This window comes from Megalopta genalis, chromosome 5 (assembly GCF_051020955.1).
Source record: "Megalopta genalis isolate 19385.01 chromosome 5, iyMegGena1_principal, whole genome shotgun sequence".
NCBI classification, from domain to species: domain Eukaryota; kingdom Metazoa; phylum Arthropoda; class Insecta; order Hymenoptera; family Halictidae; genus Megalopta; species Megalopta genalis.
Genome location: NC_135017.1, coordinates 25,997,371 through 26,018,393, shown reverse-complemented (window position 1 = coordinate 26,018,393; position 21,023 = coordinate 25,997,371). Strand labels below are relative to the sequence as shown.

The 21,023-nt window shown below is 39.2% G+C and overlaps 1 protein-coding gene across 13 annotated transcripts in view; it reads left to right on the top strand.

The window, feature by feature from the left end:
- Positions 1-21,023, top strand: part of LOC117223970 (discs large 1) — a 950,943-nt gene that overhangs the window by 400,856 nt on the left and 529,064 nt on the right. For 10 of the 13 annotated variants that reach the window (XM_076522020.1, XM_076522018.1, XM_076522016.1 and 7 more), the window contains one exon: positions 5,430-5,525. The exons of 2 other annotated variants lie outside the window; for them this stretch is intronic. In XM_076522020.1, coding sequence (XP_076378135.1) covers positions 5,430-5,525 — 96 coding nt within the window. Of the gene's footprint in view, positions 1-5,429; positions 5,526-20,336; positions 20,487-21,023 lie in introns of those variants that run through there. One more of the 13 variants, XM_076522027.1, reaches the window with a different exon arrangement.

Below are 21,023 nucleotides of genomic sequence, written 5' to 3'. Positions count from 1 at the left end.
CTGTTACAACGAAACCGAGGCGCAAAGGTGCCTCTTGTTTCCGATGCAATGCTGTTTAGGACCGGCGTCTTTCACTCGAGAAAATAAATACAACAAATTTTCCCTAATTCACGCTCAGCTTGGCAACAGAAATGGACAATTTTGGAAGTGGTGATACGATTATCCGAGCTTCGCGGCTTATTTTTATAGATTCCTATTGTCAACAATTATAAAAACGAGGGGCAAAGCTCGGATAATCGTATTTCCTCTTCTCTAATTGTCCACTTTTGTACACAAAAGAAAATTGAAGAAAATTGGAGAAAAATTAGGGAGAATTTACTGTATGCCTGTAGAATTGTTAACTCTTATCGCGAAGTATCGATGTAACAGCGTCCTTGTGGAACAGATATTCTAGGATTTATATAGAGTGTCTCAAAAATGTCTCGCAATCCGGCGCAATCCGAAATGGCGGGTTCCTCGGATCATTTGAAGCAACTTTTTCCTTTACAAAAATGTTCTCCGAGGCACCGTTAACGAGTTATTAACGGAAAACAATGACCAATGAGAAGCGAGCACAGCTGGTGCGAGGCGACCGAGCCAATGAACGGAACTGGGTTTCGTGCGCTGTTGACTGGGCCGTCTCGCGTCATCCGTACTCGATTCTTATTGGTCACTATTTTTCGTTAATAACTCGTTAACGGTGCCTCGGAGAACATTTTTGTAAAGGAAGAAGCTGCTTCGAATGATCTGAGGAACCCGCCATTTCCGGATTGCGAGACATTTTTGGGACATATACCTGTATAATAAAAGTTCGAAAGACGATAACAAAGATATTAACACTTTAATGGCCGCTCACATAACATGTGTGCGATGCTTTAATAGTTATGTTGGTGATTGCTTTAATAATTAGCACACGAAGGAAAGATATTAAATTTGTTGTACTAAATGTGTTGTTATTGTTGATGTCGTTTTTTTTGTTTTATGCGTATGTTCGCACATGTTGAATTATTTCATGAATTTACATAAACATTGTCGGCCCCTGGCGACAATAATAATGGCTTCTCAAGAAAATATCGGTTCCCGTTGTAGCGGGATTCTTACTTCTTACGTCTAATAAACTCCATTCTTCGCAAAATTTTCATTTCGAAGAACTTCTTTCTATGTATTCTCATTGGAACTTGAAGGCAAGAAGTTTTTCAGAAAACGTTCCGCAACTACTGTTGCAAGTAGAACTTATTAAAAAGTTCTGGATCTCTTTCCAACGCTGACTGTTACTGTTCGATGCGTTCGTCAAGTCATGGCTAGACTGCGGATCTTCACGGAAAAAAAGAAATTTTCTGAACCAATTCTAAAAAACTGAAGTTGAATAAGAAAGAACTTCTTTTCTTCGAATAATTTCGTCGAGGTAAAGAGAATGTAAGAACCTTTTTTAAATCTTCTGTCTTCGTTGATGTTACACGTTTGGTGAATTCTGAGTTTCGCGCAGAGACGAGCAAATTTACTTTGTATACATTGTTACTCGTAACAATGATTCATGGCATTACACTCGAAGAACTTCCAACATTCTCTTGTAACAATATCTCTGTTTATGTTTCATAAGACAAGACGTTGTATATACTAAATTGTTTTAGCTACTGCTTACTGTTACCATTGCAACGTCACGTTGCAACTGTTACGAAGAGCATTATATTTCTAAAAAGAACATTCTTGAACGTATAAAATACATACACAGAGACTTTGATGATTACGATATTGCTAAAAGAAATGTTATCATCACGCAAAGACGTACACTTGACAGAGTTTAAAAAAGTGTACATAGATGTCAATAATTGCTGCAAAATCGTTTTTGATATATAAAGACGTACAGTGACACGCCATAAAAGTTTCAAAACAAAGTACATAGGACAACAATAAATATCATATTTTGTAGATAACGTTGCCTGTGTACAAAAAAGTATACTAACCCACCCTAAAAGTTTCAATAATATACACAGATTTCAATAATTACTATATTGCTTGTAAAATGTTCTGTACAAGTACTTTATCCAAAAATAACGCTAAAATGAATGCTTTATTATTAATTACCAAAATATAAACGCCTTTCGAATCAGCGTTCACAGCTATCATTACGAGTATTCTTCATAAGACTCAACGTTTTCATAAACTTCCGAATATCAAAGGTCAATAAAATAATCAAAACTGCGATTGCTGTTACTTGTATGTTATAAATTATCAACATTAAACATACAAAAAATTATGAGATTCGTTTTTGGAAGATATATAAATAAATATAGATATATAAATAAATATGTATACAAAAATATATATATATATATATATATATAATGTTAGATTTTATTACTTCTATAAAATACCGTAGTATTTGGGACGCCCGCAGTAATACCCACATGTACCCTACACGGTTCGCAAAAATAGTTCGTCACGTGTCGCCCGCTAGTCGCCTGTTAATGCACCGGTCACCGAACAGAAGCTTTCTGTCGACGGGAAACAGAAAAAAAAGCGAAAAAGAGTGAAAGAGCCAAAGTTAAAAGGTGAGAGAGAGAGAGAGAGAGAGAGAGAGAGAGAGAGAGAGAGAAAGAGAGTATAACACGGTTTCTCGTTGAAACGGAACGGTAATATTTACAGAAACGTTCGCCGAAAAAAGAGGCGCACAAACTGCAAAAAATCACGCAGACTTTATTTGCAATGTAGCAGCTGCGGCGAAGCGTGAGGAGGCAAATTCTTCACACGTTCGCCGGTAAAGCGAGAGCGACGGGCTGCCACGGTCGACATCATTGTGCCGCGGGGAGGGCGGGAAGGAACGCGATCAACGACGATAGCGGCGGCTACGACGACGGCGACGTCGTCGTCGACGACGGTGCATATTTAATAAAGAGTGCAGCGTAGGCTGACTCGGGTAAAAGTGACGCGGGATGTTAAACACACCTGCGCATCGAAAGTTCGTCATGAATAATTCCGTTTGGTTCGTTTAACGCGGTCAGAGCGAGCCCGGAACTTCCGTCGGCTCCCGCCGAACGATAATTGACTTTGCGTCTCGTTGGCTCTATTTATTTGCACGCTTCCGCGCCGCGCCGCGCCGCCTCGGTTTTACGGCGGCGAACGCGACAAAGACAGGGGAACAAGAAGTCGGAGGCCGGGCGAAGTTTAAATTGCAACCAGGGATCGAGCCCACAGCTTAATAGCTAATTGATCCAGAAATTAAATCTTTCTCTCGTTTACGCTCGCCGCGCTTTGCAGCGCCGCGCGCCGGCGAGTGCCGACCCGATGCCCGGATTCCCGTTGTTTGTAATGTCGTTCGCGAAATTGCAAATTGTCCGGCTAAGTGCTCGTCCCGGCTGATGGAATAGTTAAACGTCGCTGATTATTCGATTCCCCGGAGTTTTTCGTTCTTCGATCTGCGACCGAGGATTTCGTTGCCGGCGAACCCTGCGGGACCTGGACACGCTGATGATGCTCGTTGCCAGGGAACTTTGTAATCGAGTTGCCCGATCTATTTGGGGATCATTGTTAGAGCTGCGCGTGTACACTCGATTCGGTTACCGTGTTTGAAGTCTGTGAATTTCAAGTAGAGTAAATTCTCCCTAATCGACGCTCAGATTGTACACAAAAATGCACAATATGGGAAGGGGAAGATACGATTATTCGAGCCTTGTGGCTCGTTTTTTCCGATTACCAGTTGTCAACAACTATAAAAAGGAGCCGCAAGGCTGGAATAATCGTACCTCCTCTTCCAAAAGTGTCCATTTTTGTTCCCAAGCTGAGCATCGATTAGGGAGAATTTACTTTAACGATCGATCTTTCGAATTTTCGAATTACTCGGAATCGACGAAAAATATCGAAAAAGGAAATGTGAGTTGCTTGAAAAATCCCAACACCAATATTCGTGCTTTAACACTTTCGTTGGAACAATTTTCTCAGACTTGAAAATTAATTTTAACGCCGATCTGGTTTATGTCTCCGTAATCAGGATCCGCGAAACGTAAAAATGTTTACAAAATGATCGACGTTGTGCAACTTTAGCTCGCAAATTTAGTTTGACGAAGCAGGATACTTGAATTTTATGAAACTTTCGAAGTTGTTGGCGTGCCAGTCACGGCGTTAATAAAGCATGTTGATTAAATTAAAGTTCTATACACCGCTCTAATTTAATCAACATGCTTTGTTAACACTTTGACTGCCACTCCAACAACCTCAAAAATTTCATAAAATTAGAGTATTTCATTTAATCAAACTCTAAATCTGCGAACTGAAATTGTATCACGTCAATTAGTTTTTTGGCGGATACGATTTAAGCGCATACTAATAAAATTACGAATATATGAAATACACAAGCCTTAAATCTAGCGTTGTATAGTACTTGATAACCCTACAATACAATACGTATACAACTATTCGAGCAATTCGAATAACTCGAATATGTTCCAGCGACTCGAATAAGATTCGAGCAACTCGAATAAGGTTCGAGCAACTCGAATAAGGTTCGAGCAACTCGAATATGGTTCGAGCAACTCGAATATGGTTCGAGCAACTCGAATATGGTTCGAGCAACTCGAATAAGGTTCGAGCAACTCGAATAAGGTTCGAGCAAACTCGAATATGTTTGAACAACTCGAATATGTTCGAATAACTCGAATAAGGTTCGAGCAACTCGAATATGGTTCGAGCAACTGGAATATGCTCGAGCAACTCGTATATGGTTCGAGCAACTCGAATATGGTTCGAGCAACTCGAATATGGTTCGAGCAACTCGAATAAGGTTCGAGCAAACTCGAATATGTTTGAACAACTCGAATATGTTCGAATAACTCGAATAAGGTTCGAGCAATTCGAATAAGGTTCAAGCAACTCGAATATGTTTGAACATCTCGAATATGTTCGAATAACTCGTAAATTAGTGATCTGCCAGTAATTCGAAAATTTTCGAGCTAAAAATGTCTCTTCAGGTACAATAATTTTTCCCAAATTCGCGCTCAGATTGCGCACAAGAAAGGACAATTTGGGGAAAAAAGATACGATTAATCGAGCCTTGCGTCTCGTTTTTTCTGATTACCGATTCTCAACAACTATAAAAAGGAGCTGCAAGGCTCGAATAATCGTACCTCCTTTTTCCAAATTGTCCATTTTTGTGCGCGAATTATGAAGAAATCGGCTCGAAATTAACTCGAAATATTATATTAACATAACTCGAAATCTTACGCGCTCTCGAATACTCGATTTATTCAGAATCAGATTTCAATCGACTCCGATTTATTTAAACAGTTCAACGATTTCGAGTAACTCGAAGAATTCGGAGTCGCGCGTCTCCAATCATTCTACGAGCGGTTTCGCAGGAATGATAAGCTTGTTCGGGTGGGTTTTCAGAAAGCACGTATCATTTTCTCCGCTGGCGGAGATCTAAGAACTGTTTTGAGATCATGTGATTATTGCAGGGTGGTCCAGCTTTCCCGGTGAACCAGACACTGTCGAACATTTATGGCCGCAGGTCGGTCAGCCCTGACGTTCCGCACCATGCAGACGAGGCTCAGGTTTGTGAATCTGTCAGTAATCTCGCACGAGAAGTAATTGTCTGTTTGATTGATCTGTCTTCGTCAGAACGAGATGTTTCAGTGTGCGCTTGAAAATGCTTGAGAGTACTTGAACGGAGTTTTTCCCAGCGAAGCGGAACTGAATCAACTTCGACGGCATCGATAGAAAAATATTTAATCGGGTTCTCTCGATTTAATTAGGTGATCACGACGCTCGACTGAAAGTGAAGGAATCTGATAGGTTTCCGCAGACGTTTCTGATAGCAGAATCTCTATTTTACCGACAAGCTGCTCTCTCGTAACCTCTACACGTGATATACCGATGTGCTCTATACGCGATTTAATTTAAACCACGGATGAGATGTTAGATTAGATTAAAGTTAATGAATTTGAATTAATCTTAATTCTCGTTAGCGATATTCAATCTATGGATCAGTCGAAGTTCCATCTAAATTCGGATTTTCTAGCGACCAATTTAAATAATTAATTATTTGTATATCGAGTTAACAGTTGGATCAGCGTTGATCTAACAAAAGTAGATTAACTCTAGATTTACGGAGCACTAACAGCAGCTATTTTATATTAGTTCATAAAAGTAACAATAAGATATTTATTCTAATTTTTAACAAGTATTATCGTAACATTTGCAATGAGTAACGCATATATTGAATGAGTTAATGATAAATGTATCTTTACAATCTGAATAATCGTAAATGAATGAATTAGTGATCCGTCATTTTGACGGATTCCGTAAACCTAGCGTTAAGATATACAGGATGTCACGTAACTGGTGTTGCAACCGGATATCAGCTGATTCTACGTCAATAAATAAGTCGAAATAAACGAATGAAATTTTTTCATTTGAAGCTCCGTATTCGAGAAAACTGAGTTGAAAGATGCGTCAAGTTCACGTGGCTTGTATTATCAGGAGAAGTAGAATTGGCGTGTCATGACCAGACGCGCTACTTAATTCCTGTTCAATGCTATTATTTCTTTAACCTACTTTTTCTCGAAAACGGAGCCTCGAATGGAAAAAATTTATTCCACATTTTCGACTTATTTTTTGACGTAGAATTGCTCTGTATATGAGAATAATTTTTGTTCAATTCGATTCAAATTGGAGTTTAGCTACTTGAAGAGTGTTTTAAGATTTTCAAAAGGTTCCTGTGGTTCTCCAAGGATCACTCGAGATCTAGATGGTTTCATCTGCACTTTGCCCAAAAGGGAAAGAAAGGGGAAAGTTAAGTAAAAAAAAAGGGAAAAATGGTGGAAAGGAATGGCTACGCTTTCAGGAACCATGAAGGATCTTGAGAGAAAAAGCTTGTAGGTCTCTAGGAACCTCCAGGGGTCTCTCAAGGTCGAGATCATCAGAATTCTCGTGATTTCGATAAAGTGAACAGGTGTCCGCAAAAATCTGATATTTTGCGAATCCCAATTCTCGAACTTGACACTACTATTTCTGAAAACACTGGGCTAAATAGGTTTATCGAACAAAATTTGTGAAAATTTTAATGATTAAAAATTGATTATCAAGATGATATCATGCTTAAAATATAAGTCCTTCTCTCCAGTGATCTTCCCGAAAATGAAGTTACGTTTGAACAAATTTTATCGTATATTATTGATTCGTTGTTCTTGTGGATGCAACCCTTTCGTATCTCCAGGACAAAACTAACCCTCAGCGAATAGTTCTCCAGCTTAGTATCATCAATGATAAGAGGACGCTGTAATCAGTCTCGAATTCCTGGGTCGGTAAGGCAGTCGACTTCGAGCTATGAAAGTCTAAAACGAGTTCGACCTATTCTTATAATGTAATGAAGGTATAAAAATAGTCTAAATGTATTTTTTACTTTTCCAATTTGTGGGAATTTGTGGGAACCTCATTATCATTTTGAAATGCCGCACAATGTTACCGGTAGTGCATCTGTTCGCGTAAGAACAGAGTATTCTGTATACTACATTTCAACTATGAGTTAACCCTTTATGGACGGAATTTTTTCCTAAATATAAAAAAAAATATAATTTGAATCGTATAAAAAATTTCAAAAACGTGTCCACAAATCGATATGTTCCGATCGAAAGCTCTGAGATAGGTGATTAGATCTTGATAACTGGCTACGAGTCGATTTAAAAATATATACCCACTGTAATTATTAAACTTTAAACGGCTTAAATTGAAGCTGAAGCCGTGAACTTAGCGGCAGGACCATTTTTGTTTAAATGGAAATCCGAAAACATATCGGAAATTCGATAAATCTGTAAGCGAAAGCTCCAACGAAGGTGACTGAATTTTGAAGAGTTACTTCAAACCGACTTGAAAATGTAAATCCACGGGAATTTTTAAACTTTAAACGGCTTAAGTTATAGCTGAGGGATTACACTTCGCGACAGGACCATTTTACAGGAAACCTGCCGGAAAATTGGAAAAGCTCGGAGAAACATGATCGGATTTCGACAAGTCGCTGCAAATCGATTGAAAAATGTATTTTCGCAGAAGATTTTTAACTTAAGCGGGCTCAAACTAATTCTGAAGAGCCACACTTTATTAAGAAATTTATATAAATCTCTACAAACTAATAAATCAAGTTTTTATATCTAATTTAACATTTTTGTTACATGTTGCAATTACTGACTCAAAGTAATTTTTACATTGTTACTGATACATAAACGAAGATTTGACGAAATATCAAATTTGCATATTTCTATTTTCCATTAGTTTGAGTTTAAACTATAATAGACTTATTAATAGACTTAAACTTTTTCTGAGTTTATATTCTAACACAATATAAACTCGAAATAATTTTCGCATTGTTACTGATATTCAAACAAACACCAAAAAAAGAAACTATATTTATATATCTCCATTTTCTATTATGTGTAATATAGAAATACACAAATCTGGTGTTTTGTTAAGTACTTGTTTAAATATCGCTAAAAAAACATAAAAACTGTTTCGTCTTGTCGGTAAATTATCAGCTTCCGATTCTTTCTTATCGACAGACGGAGCCGCGACAATCGATTCCTACCGTGAGACCTCTCGAGCTCTGTGACATTAACAAATGATTGTTAATAGAAGCAGCCCCCCCCCTCACCGGTAAACATTCTGAATTATTTACACTGAACGTTGCGCCAAAAGCGAGCCAGGCCCCGACGACAAAAGCAGAGATTAATCTATTTTGCATCCAGGGTAAACTATAATTTTCCGGAAGTCTGACTGGCTTTCTTCCCTTTTCGCTTTCCCATTTCCGCGACGAGCAGACCGGAAAAAAGGAAAGGTGCTTTATCTTGGACCTATATACAACTCACCGTCGCTGTTATCTTTCAACTTCTTTCTTTGCCGAATCCTGCTGCGCCTCGGAAACAGGAATGAAATGTATTGTGCGACGATCTCGACCGGTTCAGCACGAGAAAATCGATATCCCCGTTTTCTTCGTCCTCCCTCCGTCTTTCCCGCGCGGCCGTGGCCACAAAGAGGAGCGGTTACATTATCGTGAAACAACGGAACCCGACCGGCGACGATTTGCCACGGTTTTAACTTGCTTTTGCAAGTGGATCCGTTCTGGCCCCGGGGCTGAAAATCCACGTCCAAATTTATCCGGAATTTCGCCCATTAATGCCGATATGCTCCGCAAATTCGGCAATTTCATACAGAACGGCGAGAGAAGGTCGCCTGTGGTCAGCCAATTTCGAAATTGTACTAGTAATCATCGTATTGGCATAATCAATGCCGTTTCGCGGCTTTTGTATAAGTGCTGCAACTATTGACGCGCCGGTTATAATATTATTTCATTCGATTTCACCGACAGTGACGTCACCGCTTTCGTTCGGTTATTTTAATAAAACCACAGGGCGAAGCACGACCGTAATTCCATGACGCTGAAATTCGACATTAAAATGCTAAGTACCTTTATTATATTATATGTTTATTCTCGTTTCGAAAGCGGATTCACGTTATCATAAAATTTCAACTGCGATAAAAGATCGGAAATTTTCATTGTTCTCTATCTTGATCGGCTGAATCGTTATAATTAAATAATAAACGACTTTCTTTAGAAAAGTGGTAAATATCAATGTTTTATTCGTTTCTTCTAAATCGAAAGAACATTTGATTCTTCTGCTAGTGCACGCAGGAAACAAAAATTGTCTCGTTCTGTCAGGACAATGATTAACGACAAAGAAGTGCTAATCAATCTAATTCAGACTTATACCCTTGTACTATAACAACGAGACAGAATTGTAACGAAGATTTCATTCATAGTCTATTAATTTCGAATTCGTTGTTCATTCTTCTCTTAACTCGAAACAAAAATGTTCGATTTCTCTGTTAATGCATACTAGAAATAAAAATTGTCTCGTTCAGAGAAATGATTAAGGACGAAACTAATTGACATAGCTATAAAAAAGATCACAGTATAGAGGGTTTTATCTATCTTATTCCAGAATTATATATTATATTCTATAATATTATATTCTATAATTATATAATATTCCAATGTAATTTTTTTGAGGAAAATATTCTTTATAAAAAGATCAGGGTATATTATTCATTTGCTCAATTATTTGAATCATTGTTCCATTATTTGTTCCTCAGACACAATGTCTAAGGAAAACATTCTCAGTTCTTTAAAAAAGGATCATTTTTCTCATTATTTAAGTCCATAGTGAACAATGTAATTTTTTTTAGGAAAATATTCTTTATAAAGAATATTAGGGTATATTATTCATTTGCTCCATTATTTGAATCATTGTTCCATTATTGTTCCCATTATCTGTTCCTTAGACACAATGTCTCAGGAAAACATTCTCAGTTCTTTAAAAAAAGGATCATTTGTCTCATTATTTAAGTCTACGATACACAATGTAATTCTCTAAGAAAAACATTCTTAACGCCTCAAATAATCGTCGTTCGAAAAAACACGCGTTCGTTAACACCGCACCAATTAGATCCACCTGTTTTCCCGGGCAACTTTCCATCAAGCGACCATGCGCAAGCACAGAAATATTTGTCGTTTGTTCTCGCGAACACGTCGCGGACAGATTTCAGCGAGAAGGTCGCCGTAACTTTCGTAAAACGTTTAAAAGCGTCCCTGTAATTCCCGTACGAGCAAGCAAAACATACAACCGGACGAGCGTGTTCCGTTGCCGAATTAACAGCGACATTTTCCACGTCGAGGAATATAAATAACTGCTGATACAACGCCATTCAATCCCGCGGCATTGAATCGCCGCACGATTGCCGTTCTCACGGCGCGAAGTTTAATTAAGCGGCCGCTTAATCAGTTCGGCGCGGCGCGCCGTGAATTTTCAGAGAAATTCCCGCGCCAAGACAATCTCGCCGGTCATCGATCTCCGGCTCCGTGACGTCTCTATTGTCTCTGAATATTTATATCGACGGAACTTGTTACCATCCAGTTATATCACTCGCGCGGGCCATATTAAACAAGTTCTCCTCGGAAAGTGTGGAGGAATGTTCGGGGCGCCGCGGTGAAACTATGCAGATCGGTAGAACGAGCACGCGCGTCGGCGGTTTTCGACAGCTGTTTGGAGGCCATGCGTCTGTTATATGTCTGATCCTTGACGGGTGAATTCACTGGAAAATCATTGATCTCGTAAACTATTTCGAACCGGCTCTGCCAGTGATTCACGTTTGTTCCCGGTACGTCGCGGATTTACAATTGATTGAGAAAACATTCGCGAACGTTCCTTGCAGTAACGTAAATATTCACGTTGCTGTATTAATACAATTTCTTAGTGTTTCATATATAGTTCGGTATATTTTTCAAATATTTCATATTTAAATATTTCATAATATTTATGCATGATACAAAGAAAGAGCAGAGCAGGAGAGTAAAATCGTCGAAGAAAATTTAGAATCCGTATCGTTTTCTTCAATCTTTTTTTGCATTTCATTTCTTAATACAGTCGAAATCATCGTTCAATTTTGTAGGCTGTCTAAACAGTGATGAATAACCCAGAGAGGGCTTAGATATGTTCAAACGATTGAACACGTGTTTGGCACAATGCTTAACACAAATTTTTATCAATTCAACAGTCTCTCTTTGAGAAGTGTAAACATTAACTTACATTAAAATATATTAATATATTATAAAATATATAATTTCATAAAGATTGTGTTACAACTAGACTGCGAATCTTTATGCAAATTAAAACTTATTTGCATCAATTGCAACGCAAAGTGGATGCTTAACACAAATTTTTATCAATTCAGCAGTCGCAATCTCTTTGAGAAGTGTAAACATTAACTTACATTAAAATATATTAATATACTATAAAATATATAATTTCATAAAGATTGTGTTACAACTAGACTGCGAATCTTTATGCAAATTAAAACCTATTTGCATCAATTGCAACGCAGAGTGGTCAAATACAAATTTCTCTCTTTTTCTAACAATTTCCGTGAGTTAAAAATAATGCTTACATGTCCTTAAATTCATTTAACCCTTTGCGCTCGCGCGGTGACTCCGAGGCACCGCTAAAAAATGTTTCACATTTCAAAATAATTCTTCCATCAAGAAAATTTAGATTTGAAAAATTGTTAAAAGTGTAACCGTTGTATAAGTGACAAGACTCAATATCACACGTATAAAATGCACTCTGTCTGCATATAAAATGCACTCTGTCTGCACATAAAGTAGAGACAGCGTGGGTCAGAAAAATCACTTTATATTTACAGTACAGAAATGGCTTCGAGTGCAAAGGGTTAATACCTTCATTGTTCGAAGTTCCGCCCACACATTTTTACAATAAATGCATAAAATCCGCGATCCAGTTGCGACGATCAAACTCGTCAAAGACAGCTAAAACTTGGTTTAAACGACGAAACCTCGGCTTAACACTGGTATGAAGCGTCCGACGAAAATACCGCATTTCACCCTGCAATCGTCAAGGAAAATAATCTCGGCCAGCCTCGAATATCCAGCGCTAATGATCGTTACAGGAATAGGTCTGCTTCGAATCCGTGTCGGAATTAGTTGTCGCGGGGCTGCCGAGAGGCGGAACACACGTGCGCGATTACGTTTGTTTTCGACATTGACGCGGCGATGCGCTGGCCAAACATCGTCACGCTGTTCCGACGGGAAGAAGAAGAAGAAGAAGCGTGTCGGAATTAGACCAGGACGCCTTGGTAGGAGCGACGGGAACGAAGCGGCCACCAACATCGAGTCGTTCTTACGACAGTACCGACGCCGGCGTCCATCCCTTCAAGGTAGAGAGGCCCGGTTCTCTCTCCTCGAAACCACGTCGTCTTCTCTCGAGCAATTTGTCGTCGCGCGTCCGTGTGCGTGACCCGTTGTTCGCCGACTTTACGCGCGTCCTGCGTACGCGGGACGGAGAACGAGAAACGTCCAAGACGGTTGAAGAGAATCGACTGAGACAGTTGGCCGGAACAGCGGTCTAAGAAAATCGAAGAGGAACGTCCAAGAAAGTTGAAGAGAGACCGTTCAAGAAAGTTAAAGAGAATCGTCCGAAACGGTTAAAGAGAATCGACCGAAACAGTTGTGGAGAACGTCCAAGAAATGTTAAAGAGAACAGTCTAAGAGAATTTAAGAGAACCGTCCAACCAAGAACGCGGAGGATAACAACTCGCGGAGAATAGAACGCGAGATGCGTCGACGCGAGAAACGCGAGTGTTATCGACAGCTCTGCGATAGTATTAGCGAGTGGACCATCGCGGTGTGTCGTTAAGCGATCTGTCGATTTTTCGGGCGATCGTTCCGCACACGACGACGTGTGCCCGTTTTCCAGCATGGAAATTCGACGATACGGCGAACACGTGGCGATACCAGCCAAAAAGAAAGGGGCGCCATTAATTGACGCGAATAGCCGACCTTGACAGACCCTCGTGTTTCCCTTGGGCGTCGGAATCTGTCGTTCGGCAGGCTCCCATGAAACGAGCACGCCTGAACTGCTTACTACGGCCCCATGAAAATAATCCGACGAGGGTTGCCGTCCCTTCTGCTCGCCGAATAGACGCTGCATTTTCCGAAACTAGCTAATTCACGCTCCGACGTATTTAGAGCGTTTAGAGTAGGGAACTCCCGCTCGCTGCCGGCGTCGGATATTCGTGAGGATTGCAAGTTAAATTCGTTTAGTCGTTGTGCCTATGGATTTGTAGGAACGATGCGCGTTGCATTTGCTAAAATGGCATGATCGCAGAGACTCGGCGAGGTAGATGATATAGCAGTAGACGTGTTAAACGATGAAGGTGAAAAAGGATCGAGTTCTTTTTACCTAAAGTCTCGCGAAAATTATTCCTTGTTAACTGCTTCTTCGACAAATTTGCTCGTCCGTTTTCTTAAAGTAAAGAAAACTGTAAAGAATGAAATGAAAATCGTAAAGTAAAGAAGCCGCTTAATTAGTTAGCTGTTGCAGTTTCTTTGAAAAGTGTGTAAGTTACTGTAATTGTACTGTATATTCTTGATTTTCTTTGTAGTTTGTTTAAACGCAGTACTTTTACAAAATATACAATATGATCAAGAATATCGAAGTAAATATCCTTCTTAACACTAGATTTACGGAGCACAAAACACAGCTGTTTTATATTAGTTTATGAAAGTAACAATAGGACATTTATTCTGATTTTTAACCAGTGTTATTGTAACATTTGCCGTGAGTAACATATAAATTGAATAAATAACTCATAAATGTAACATTTGCCGTAAGTAACATACAAATTGGATAAATAACTCATAAATGCATCTTTAAGATATGAATCATCGTAAATTAAAAAGTTAGTCACCCGTCATTTTGACGGATTCCGTGAATCTAGTGTTAATCAGTTAGCTGTTTTTGACGAGTATTCTCGTCGTGAAGAAATGGCAACAGTTTATTTTATAACGAGTATATTCGTCAAGAACAGCTAACTGGTTAAAGAAGCAAAAAGGCTTCCTGTGAAACAATCACACTTTTATGGATAATAATTACCACAAATTGAACATTAGATTTACGAATCCAAAGCGATCTCACATCTTACTCGCTCCTCGTTATCAAAGACTCGTTGTTGTCACAGCACCGAACATCAAAATTCCAAACGCCGTAGTTCCCATTGCAACGTCCACCTAAAGTGTAATTTTTCGAGCGCCGATTCCCCGAAGACCATGCGGCAAAGGAACGTCAATTCCTCGTCGAACGATTTCCCAAGTTCCGCCGCTTGCATCGAAACACAACAGACAAAAGTTAGGGGAACTGCGTTTCCAAACGAAATCTAATTTGAACCGCGAAGCTCTTTCTTCCGTCCGGACCTACAGTAGCTGACAAAAGATTAAGACGAGAAAAGAAGAAAGAAATTTGTAAAATAGCGTGATGTCTGAATAAATTCCGACCTTGTCATTCGCGTGAAGCAACGCACGTTAGCCACTTTTGAAGTTTGATAGGTTTAGTGTTAACGTTATGTTCACTTCATGATTATTATTAGACTGCAGATTTTATGCATTTATGATAAAAACTGAACTGATCGAGTACAAAGCGGTAAAAACGCCTAAAGAATTTTAATATACTGTTGCGTTATTTGCAGTTTAATGAAATAATTAAATAAGGAAAGAAATGTCTATGCAGCATCTGTATCTTTAATTAGATAGAGATTTAATCTATTAGAAATTATAGATAGAAATTTAATTAATTAGAAATTATAGATAGAGATTTAATTTAACTAATAGAAACGGTTTTTGATATGAAATTACAAATTTATGCGTCAAGATATTTATGTTTAAATACAAGTGATCGAAAGAAAAAATGACATACCATTTTATTCATGGAAAATAGTTTCACTAAAATAGTGTCCCCTTCGCTGCGTACACACAGTGCCAAGCGGTTACGTAAATTTCCCATTACGCGTTGCAGCATATCCATTGAAATTGCGCCAATTTCATTGCGAATGTTTTCTTTCAATTCCTGAAATGTCTGTGATCCCGTCAGATAAACCTTGCTCTTAAGATAACCCCACAGCCAACAATCACAAACGGTGAAAGTATTTGAAAATAGATATCTTGACACATCAATTTGTAATTTAATATAAAAAAACCGTCAAGTTCTTTTGCCGCATCCTGTATAATTATTAGACAGCGGATTTTATGAATTTATGAAAAAAAAAGAATACATCATCACGCAAAAACAAAGCTATAAATACATTAGTAGAATTTGCGAATGTTATTACGTTATTTTCGACTTGTTTAAGTATTAACTTAATTATTAAATTCACAATTATTAACCGTTTGGCTGCTGACGTATTTTTTCATAATAAAAAGAGCGACATAAAAAGAACGCGATAGCGCTCCTCAGCAGTCAAACGGTTAAGAAAGGAAAGACATTTTTGTTACACTTATACTTCTTACAATCAACATCGACAATTTTTATGACAAGATTTTTATATAAAGATCTGCAGTATAATAATTATACATGCCAGTGACGCTGCTGGCGAACGTGTTAAAAAAGCGAAACCTGCATCCGTAGACTTGAAAGCGAAACAACCGAAGCAAATAAGAGACAGTCATACATACAATACATACACGACGTATAGATTCAAATTCTGCGTCTTTATCACCGCTACTGTAGCTCCCTTTCCCGAGTAAACAATTTACCGTCGCGGTTTGATATTCTTCGAGACACAGAGAGACGTTTAAAGCCGCCTTTGAGGCCGTTTCGGTGGCACGCGCGCCATTAAACGCAAAGTGTGCGACCGTGTCGAAAGACAACGGGGCACCTTCTCGAGAGCAAAGGACGCGGAAGGGCCAATTTTTGCACGCCGCTGGAATAACCGGAGAAAAGGGCGCGCCGTTTCGCGTCGGAATACGAAACATTTTTCTTCCATTAGCGTCGAGCCACACCGTGCGTCGCCGCTTGAATTTCATTCTTCACACCCGGCTTCTTTTATCTGGCGAGAACCATCTCGCGGAATCGTCCACGGATATTGCCGTCGCTTCTCCCTATCTCTTTTCAACGGGCACACGCTTCTTACAGGCCGCTCGGGGCTCTCCTTTTTTTTCTTCTTCTTTTATGATCCACCCCTCGCGATACGGGGTTTCTCCTCGAGTTTCTTGACTTCGATCGGGATTCGCTGCGATTGGCTTACGCGGTGTTCGGCCCGTCGCCTGCTACCCTTGATGCCTTCTGCAAGGTGCAAGTTCGGAGCGACAAGCGAGTACTCCGCTCGCGAGTGTCGCCGGATGTCCTACGAAACTCTAAAGATTCCGCGTGTGTTCGGAACTGTTGATCGTAAAAGTTATTTCGGAGAAAATGCAGCCTAGTGCGCGCGGTTCTTTCGCTTTTATCGCATCGTTCTGCCAGATGCAGTAGCCGAGGCGCATCATCATGTTGCTCGGCATAAACGTTGTTGTCGAATGTAGTTTATTCGTTCTCGTCGGTCTAGAGAATGTATCTTAATTCTTTGTATCTTAACACATTAACCCGAGAAAGATAACCTACGTCGCAGAGGCGCCTGCGAAGACTGTTGATTTTTGTTAATTTTTCATAGAGGTCTAGTGATTTAAGTTTAAAATTACTTAAAATATAAAAAAATATAATATAAATGCATTTTATTTTTACAATAATGCCAAACCTTTAAAATGACTAGATTAACTTAAATAAATATCCATTGTTAGTATAAAATTGACGCCTTAGAAAAGCATGCGCCTCTGAAGCGTATGGTTATCTTTTACGTACGTTGTCATATGGTTATCTTTCTAGGGTTAAAGGCGGGGGATCTTGACGAAAGTATCCTAGGTAACGCGGCGACCGCCCCGCCTCGTTTTTCGTCCTAGAGCGGGCGATATTTTGTGTAATCGTACAAAAATTTAGACTTAAAAAAGTTTATTTAAACTCTTAAAACTAAAAGAAATATTAAAAAAGAACTAAACACTAATTACAAAAAATGTTTTAAAGTACATATTTATGAGAAGTCGAGATAAATCGTAGTACTACGACTCCCGCCTTTAATGTGTTAATCTCTGTAATTCTTTGCTCGGTAACAGCATCAGAAAAATTTCGTTGTTGGGACTGGTCCTCTACGAATTATGTTTGGCTCTTATTTATGGCGATTGATCGAGGCAATTTATCACAGAAATCAACGCGATGAAGGATCATAAAACTACACTAATTCACTACATTGTCTACTTTGTCATTCAATTATCCCTCTGTTTCACGCTATCGAAAGAAAATTGCTAAATAGTTCAACGAATTTTTTATGGTCACATGTTTTGTGTTGCTAGAGTTACAGTTCTCCGGAGTCTGATCACGTGAATGCTGTTGCAATTTGATCATGTCAATTCAGTTATAATCTGATCATCGCCAATAAGTAATAAAATATGTGAAATACGTAAAGTACGTAAAATACTTTCGCACGACAGTGTTCCCCCGGAAGCGGTGCAATTTTACGTATCGAATAGATTTTCGAAAATCGGAAGTTACGGCTCAGACAGAAGCGAAGAAACGGAAAGAACTTCATTGACGTCGCGACAGGTTAACTTTGCAATGGCCGGGGCGTTTCGGTAGAAGGGTTGCCAGATTCTCGTAGAATGATCTCCGGGGAACGTGCGGTTCAAATGTTTTCGGAAAACGGGAACGGTGACTGGAAGAAAATTGCACGTTCGACTGCGACAGCTGCGAGACCCGATGATTTATCTTGTATCGGCGAAACAATCCCGCGAAGTTACAAAGTCGCGCGTGCGGATATATATATATATATATATATATATATATTCGGCACGGGTTTCTGGGATGTGCGAACAGCCAGAAGCGAACCGGTATACGGAACCCCGGCGCCTGATTACGGCGAAAGTATTTCTGCTAGGTGTGCCCCTTCGCGAACCCGCCTCTGAGAAATCGTATTATATTCGAGGAGCTAAGGAAACGTCGAACTGTTGTCGACTTTCGTGAAGTTAAGTTTCACTGGGGGGTTTTGTGAAAGGAGAACAGGCGTTACGCGAAGTCGGAGATATTAAGAAATCGTGGACGTAGAATAAATCTGCCGGCGACAGAAAGGTAGAAATGGAAACAAACCGAATTAAATTGCGATCTTTCCGCGAACGAAGTGTCCGAGAAAATTACAAAAATGTTTCAACTTTGGTCATTCCACCGTTGCAATGTCGACGATTTTACGTTCACACTGGTGATGAATTATGATGTACAACGATGCTTGTAATTATCACTTAGATGATAACAGTGGGTGCTAAAGTGGGCGTACATTTGCTATACGAGACACATTTTCTGCAAACGAGATGGTAGAAATAATTATTACAAAAAATACTTGAACCCTGATAATTCAATTGTTACCAATTTTATAATTTATCATTCGTGTACAACGCTTCTGAGCATCGTTAAATTGTTAAGGAACACTGTAACAAAGTGAACTGACTTGAAATCATTTGCTAAATGATCGAAATTTTTTGCAAACGGAAACGTTCGTACAAAAAGTACATAAACATCGATATCATTGTTGCGAAATTAATAATCTAATATTTCTCTTGGTTGTGCATAATGATCCTAAAGTATCATTCAGATGATAATAGCGGATGCTAAAGTAAGCTGAATTGAATTGGATACATTTTCTGCATAAAAGAAAATGCTCGAAATGACGATCGCGTAAAGTATGATATTTAAACTCTGATAATTCCATTCTTATCAATTTCATAATTTAATCATTTAGGTTCAGTGCATGTAGAACGCTAAGTGACGACAACAAATACAACAAAGTGAATTAATTAGAATCATCACTTGCTAAATGAACGAAATTTTTGGCAAACGAAAAAGTTCTCACAAAAAGTACATAAACATCGACATCACCGTTACGAAATTATCAATTTAATATTCCATTTGGTTGTGCATAATGATCCTAAGTATCATCCAGATAATAATAGTGGATGCTGAAGTAAGCTGAATTGAACTGGACACATTTTCTGCATAGAAGAAAATGCTCGAAACAACGATCGCGTAAAGTATGATACTTAAACTCTGATAATTCCATTCTTACCAATTTCATAATTTACTTATTTAGGTTCAGTGTATGTATAACGCTAAACGACGACAATGAATACTACAACAAAGTGAATTAACTTGAGATCATCATTTGCTGAATGAACGAAATTTTCCGCGAACGAGAAAAGTTCTTGCAGAAAGTGCATAAACATCGATATCATTGTTACGAAATTAATAATCTAATATTTCTCTTGGTTGTCCATAATGATACTAAAGTATCATTCAGATAATAATAGTGGATGCTGAAGTAAGCTGAATTGAACTGGACACATTTTCTGCATAGAAGAAAATGCTCGAAACAACGATCGCGTAAAGTATGATACTTAAACTCCGATAATTCCATTCTTATCAATTTCATAATTTACTTATTTAGGTCCAGTGTATGTATAACGCTAAACGACGACAATGAATACTACAACAAAGTGAATTAACTTGAGATCATCATTTGCTGAATGAACGAAATTTTCCGCGAACGAGAAAAGTTCTTGCAAAAAGTGCATAAACATCGATACCATCGTTACAAATTAAATCCAACATTAATCGTGTTTAATGGTTCGATGTGCTGAAACGATAGCAGTGGACGCTTTAACGATACAGGAATTGATATCTGCGGAAGAATCGGGTTTCGCCGTCGACTGAAGAGCTTTTCTGTGCGGTGCGCGTGTATTTGTGTCGGCGACGTATATTAGTATGGAAAAAGTTCCGTGGAGGGAGGCGAGCCGAGGTTAAAAGTCACCGGTGCGAACTGAGCCAGGGTGGAGCGCGGTTCAACACGAGGAAACAATGATCGACTGGGTGTCTATCGTGCGTCATTCACGGCGACGCTTCAGCGACTATATGTACGGGGTGCCCATCAAAGTGCGCAAACGAAGAACAAAGAGGACCTGTCGATCCGCGGAGCGCGGTAATCGTAACGTAGTTCCGCACGATTCGAAACGATCGAGCGACGTTTGCGGATGCTGCTGGCATCGCGTGAGTTTCTTTCACTTTGCCGAAACATTTTTCATTCGGACGAGCCCCGCGTTGCTAACCTATGGCTCGAGCGGACAAACAATTTTTCGAACATTGTGCACGCCGCGCGACCCGGCGAACGCGCAAATGGAACTGCGGGGATAGAAAAATACCGGCTGAATAATATTGCTAGAAACTTTTTCACCGGGGAACTGCAGCTCCGAGTTTTTCTACGATTTTTAGAACGAACGTGCCCGGTTTCCTCTTTCGCCGATAATTGGCTTCGCATTTGTGCATCATCGGCGATGCACGAACAAACGAATCGCGACTGTCGTTGTAACTAGACTGCAGATTTTAATGCAGTCGTAACTGGAATTATTGGATCGTTCGAAAAGTTGTTACGTTCTCTCGCGAGAGAACGAAGGACGATTTTGTTCATGTTTAGAGTGAGAAGAACATTCTTTTGATATTTTTCTGGCATTTTTCTGATAGCTTTGAAATCTTATGCTCGTAAAAATCCCGCGTTTATTGGCAAAATACCGAATCAATTGCTTTTTC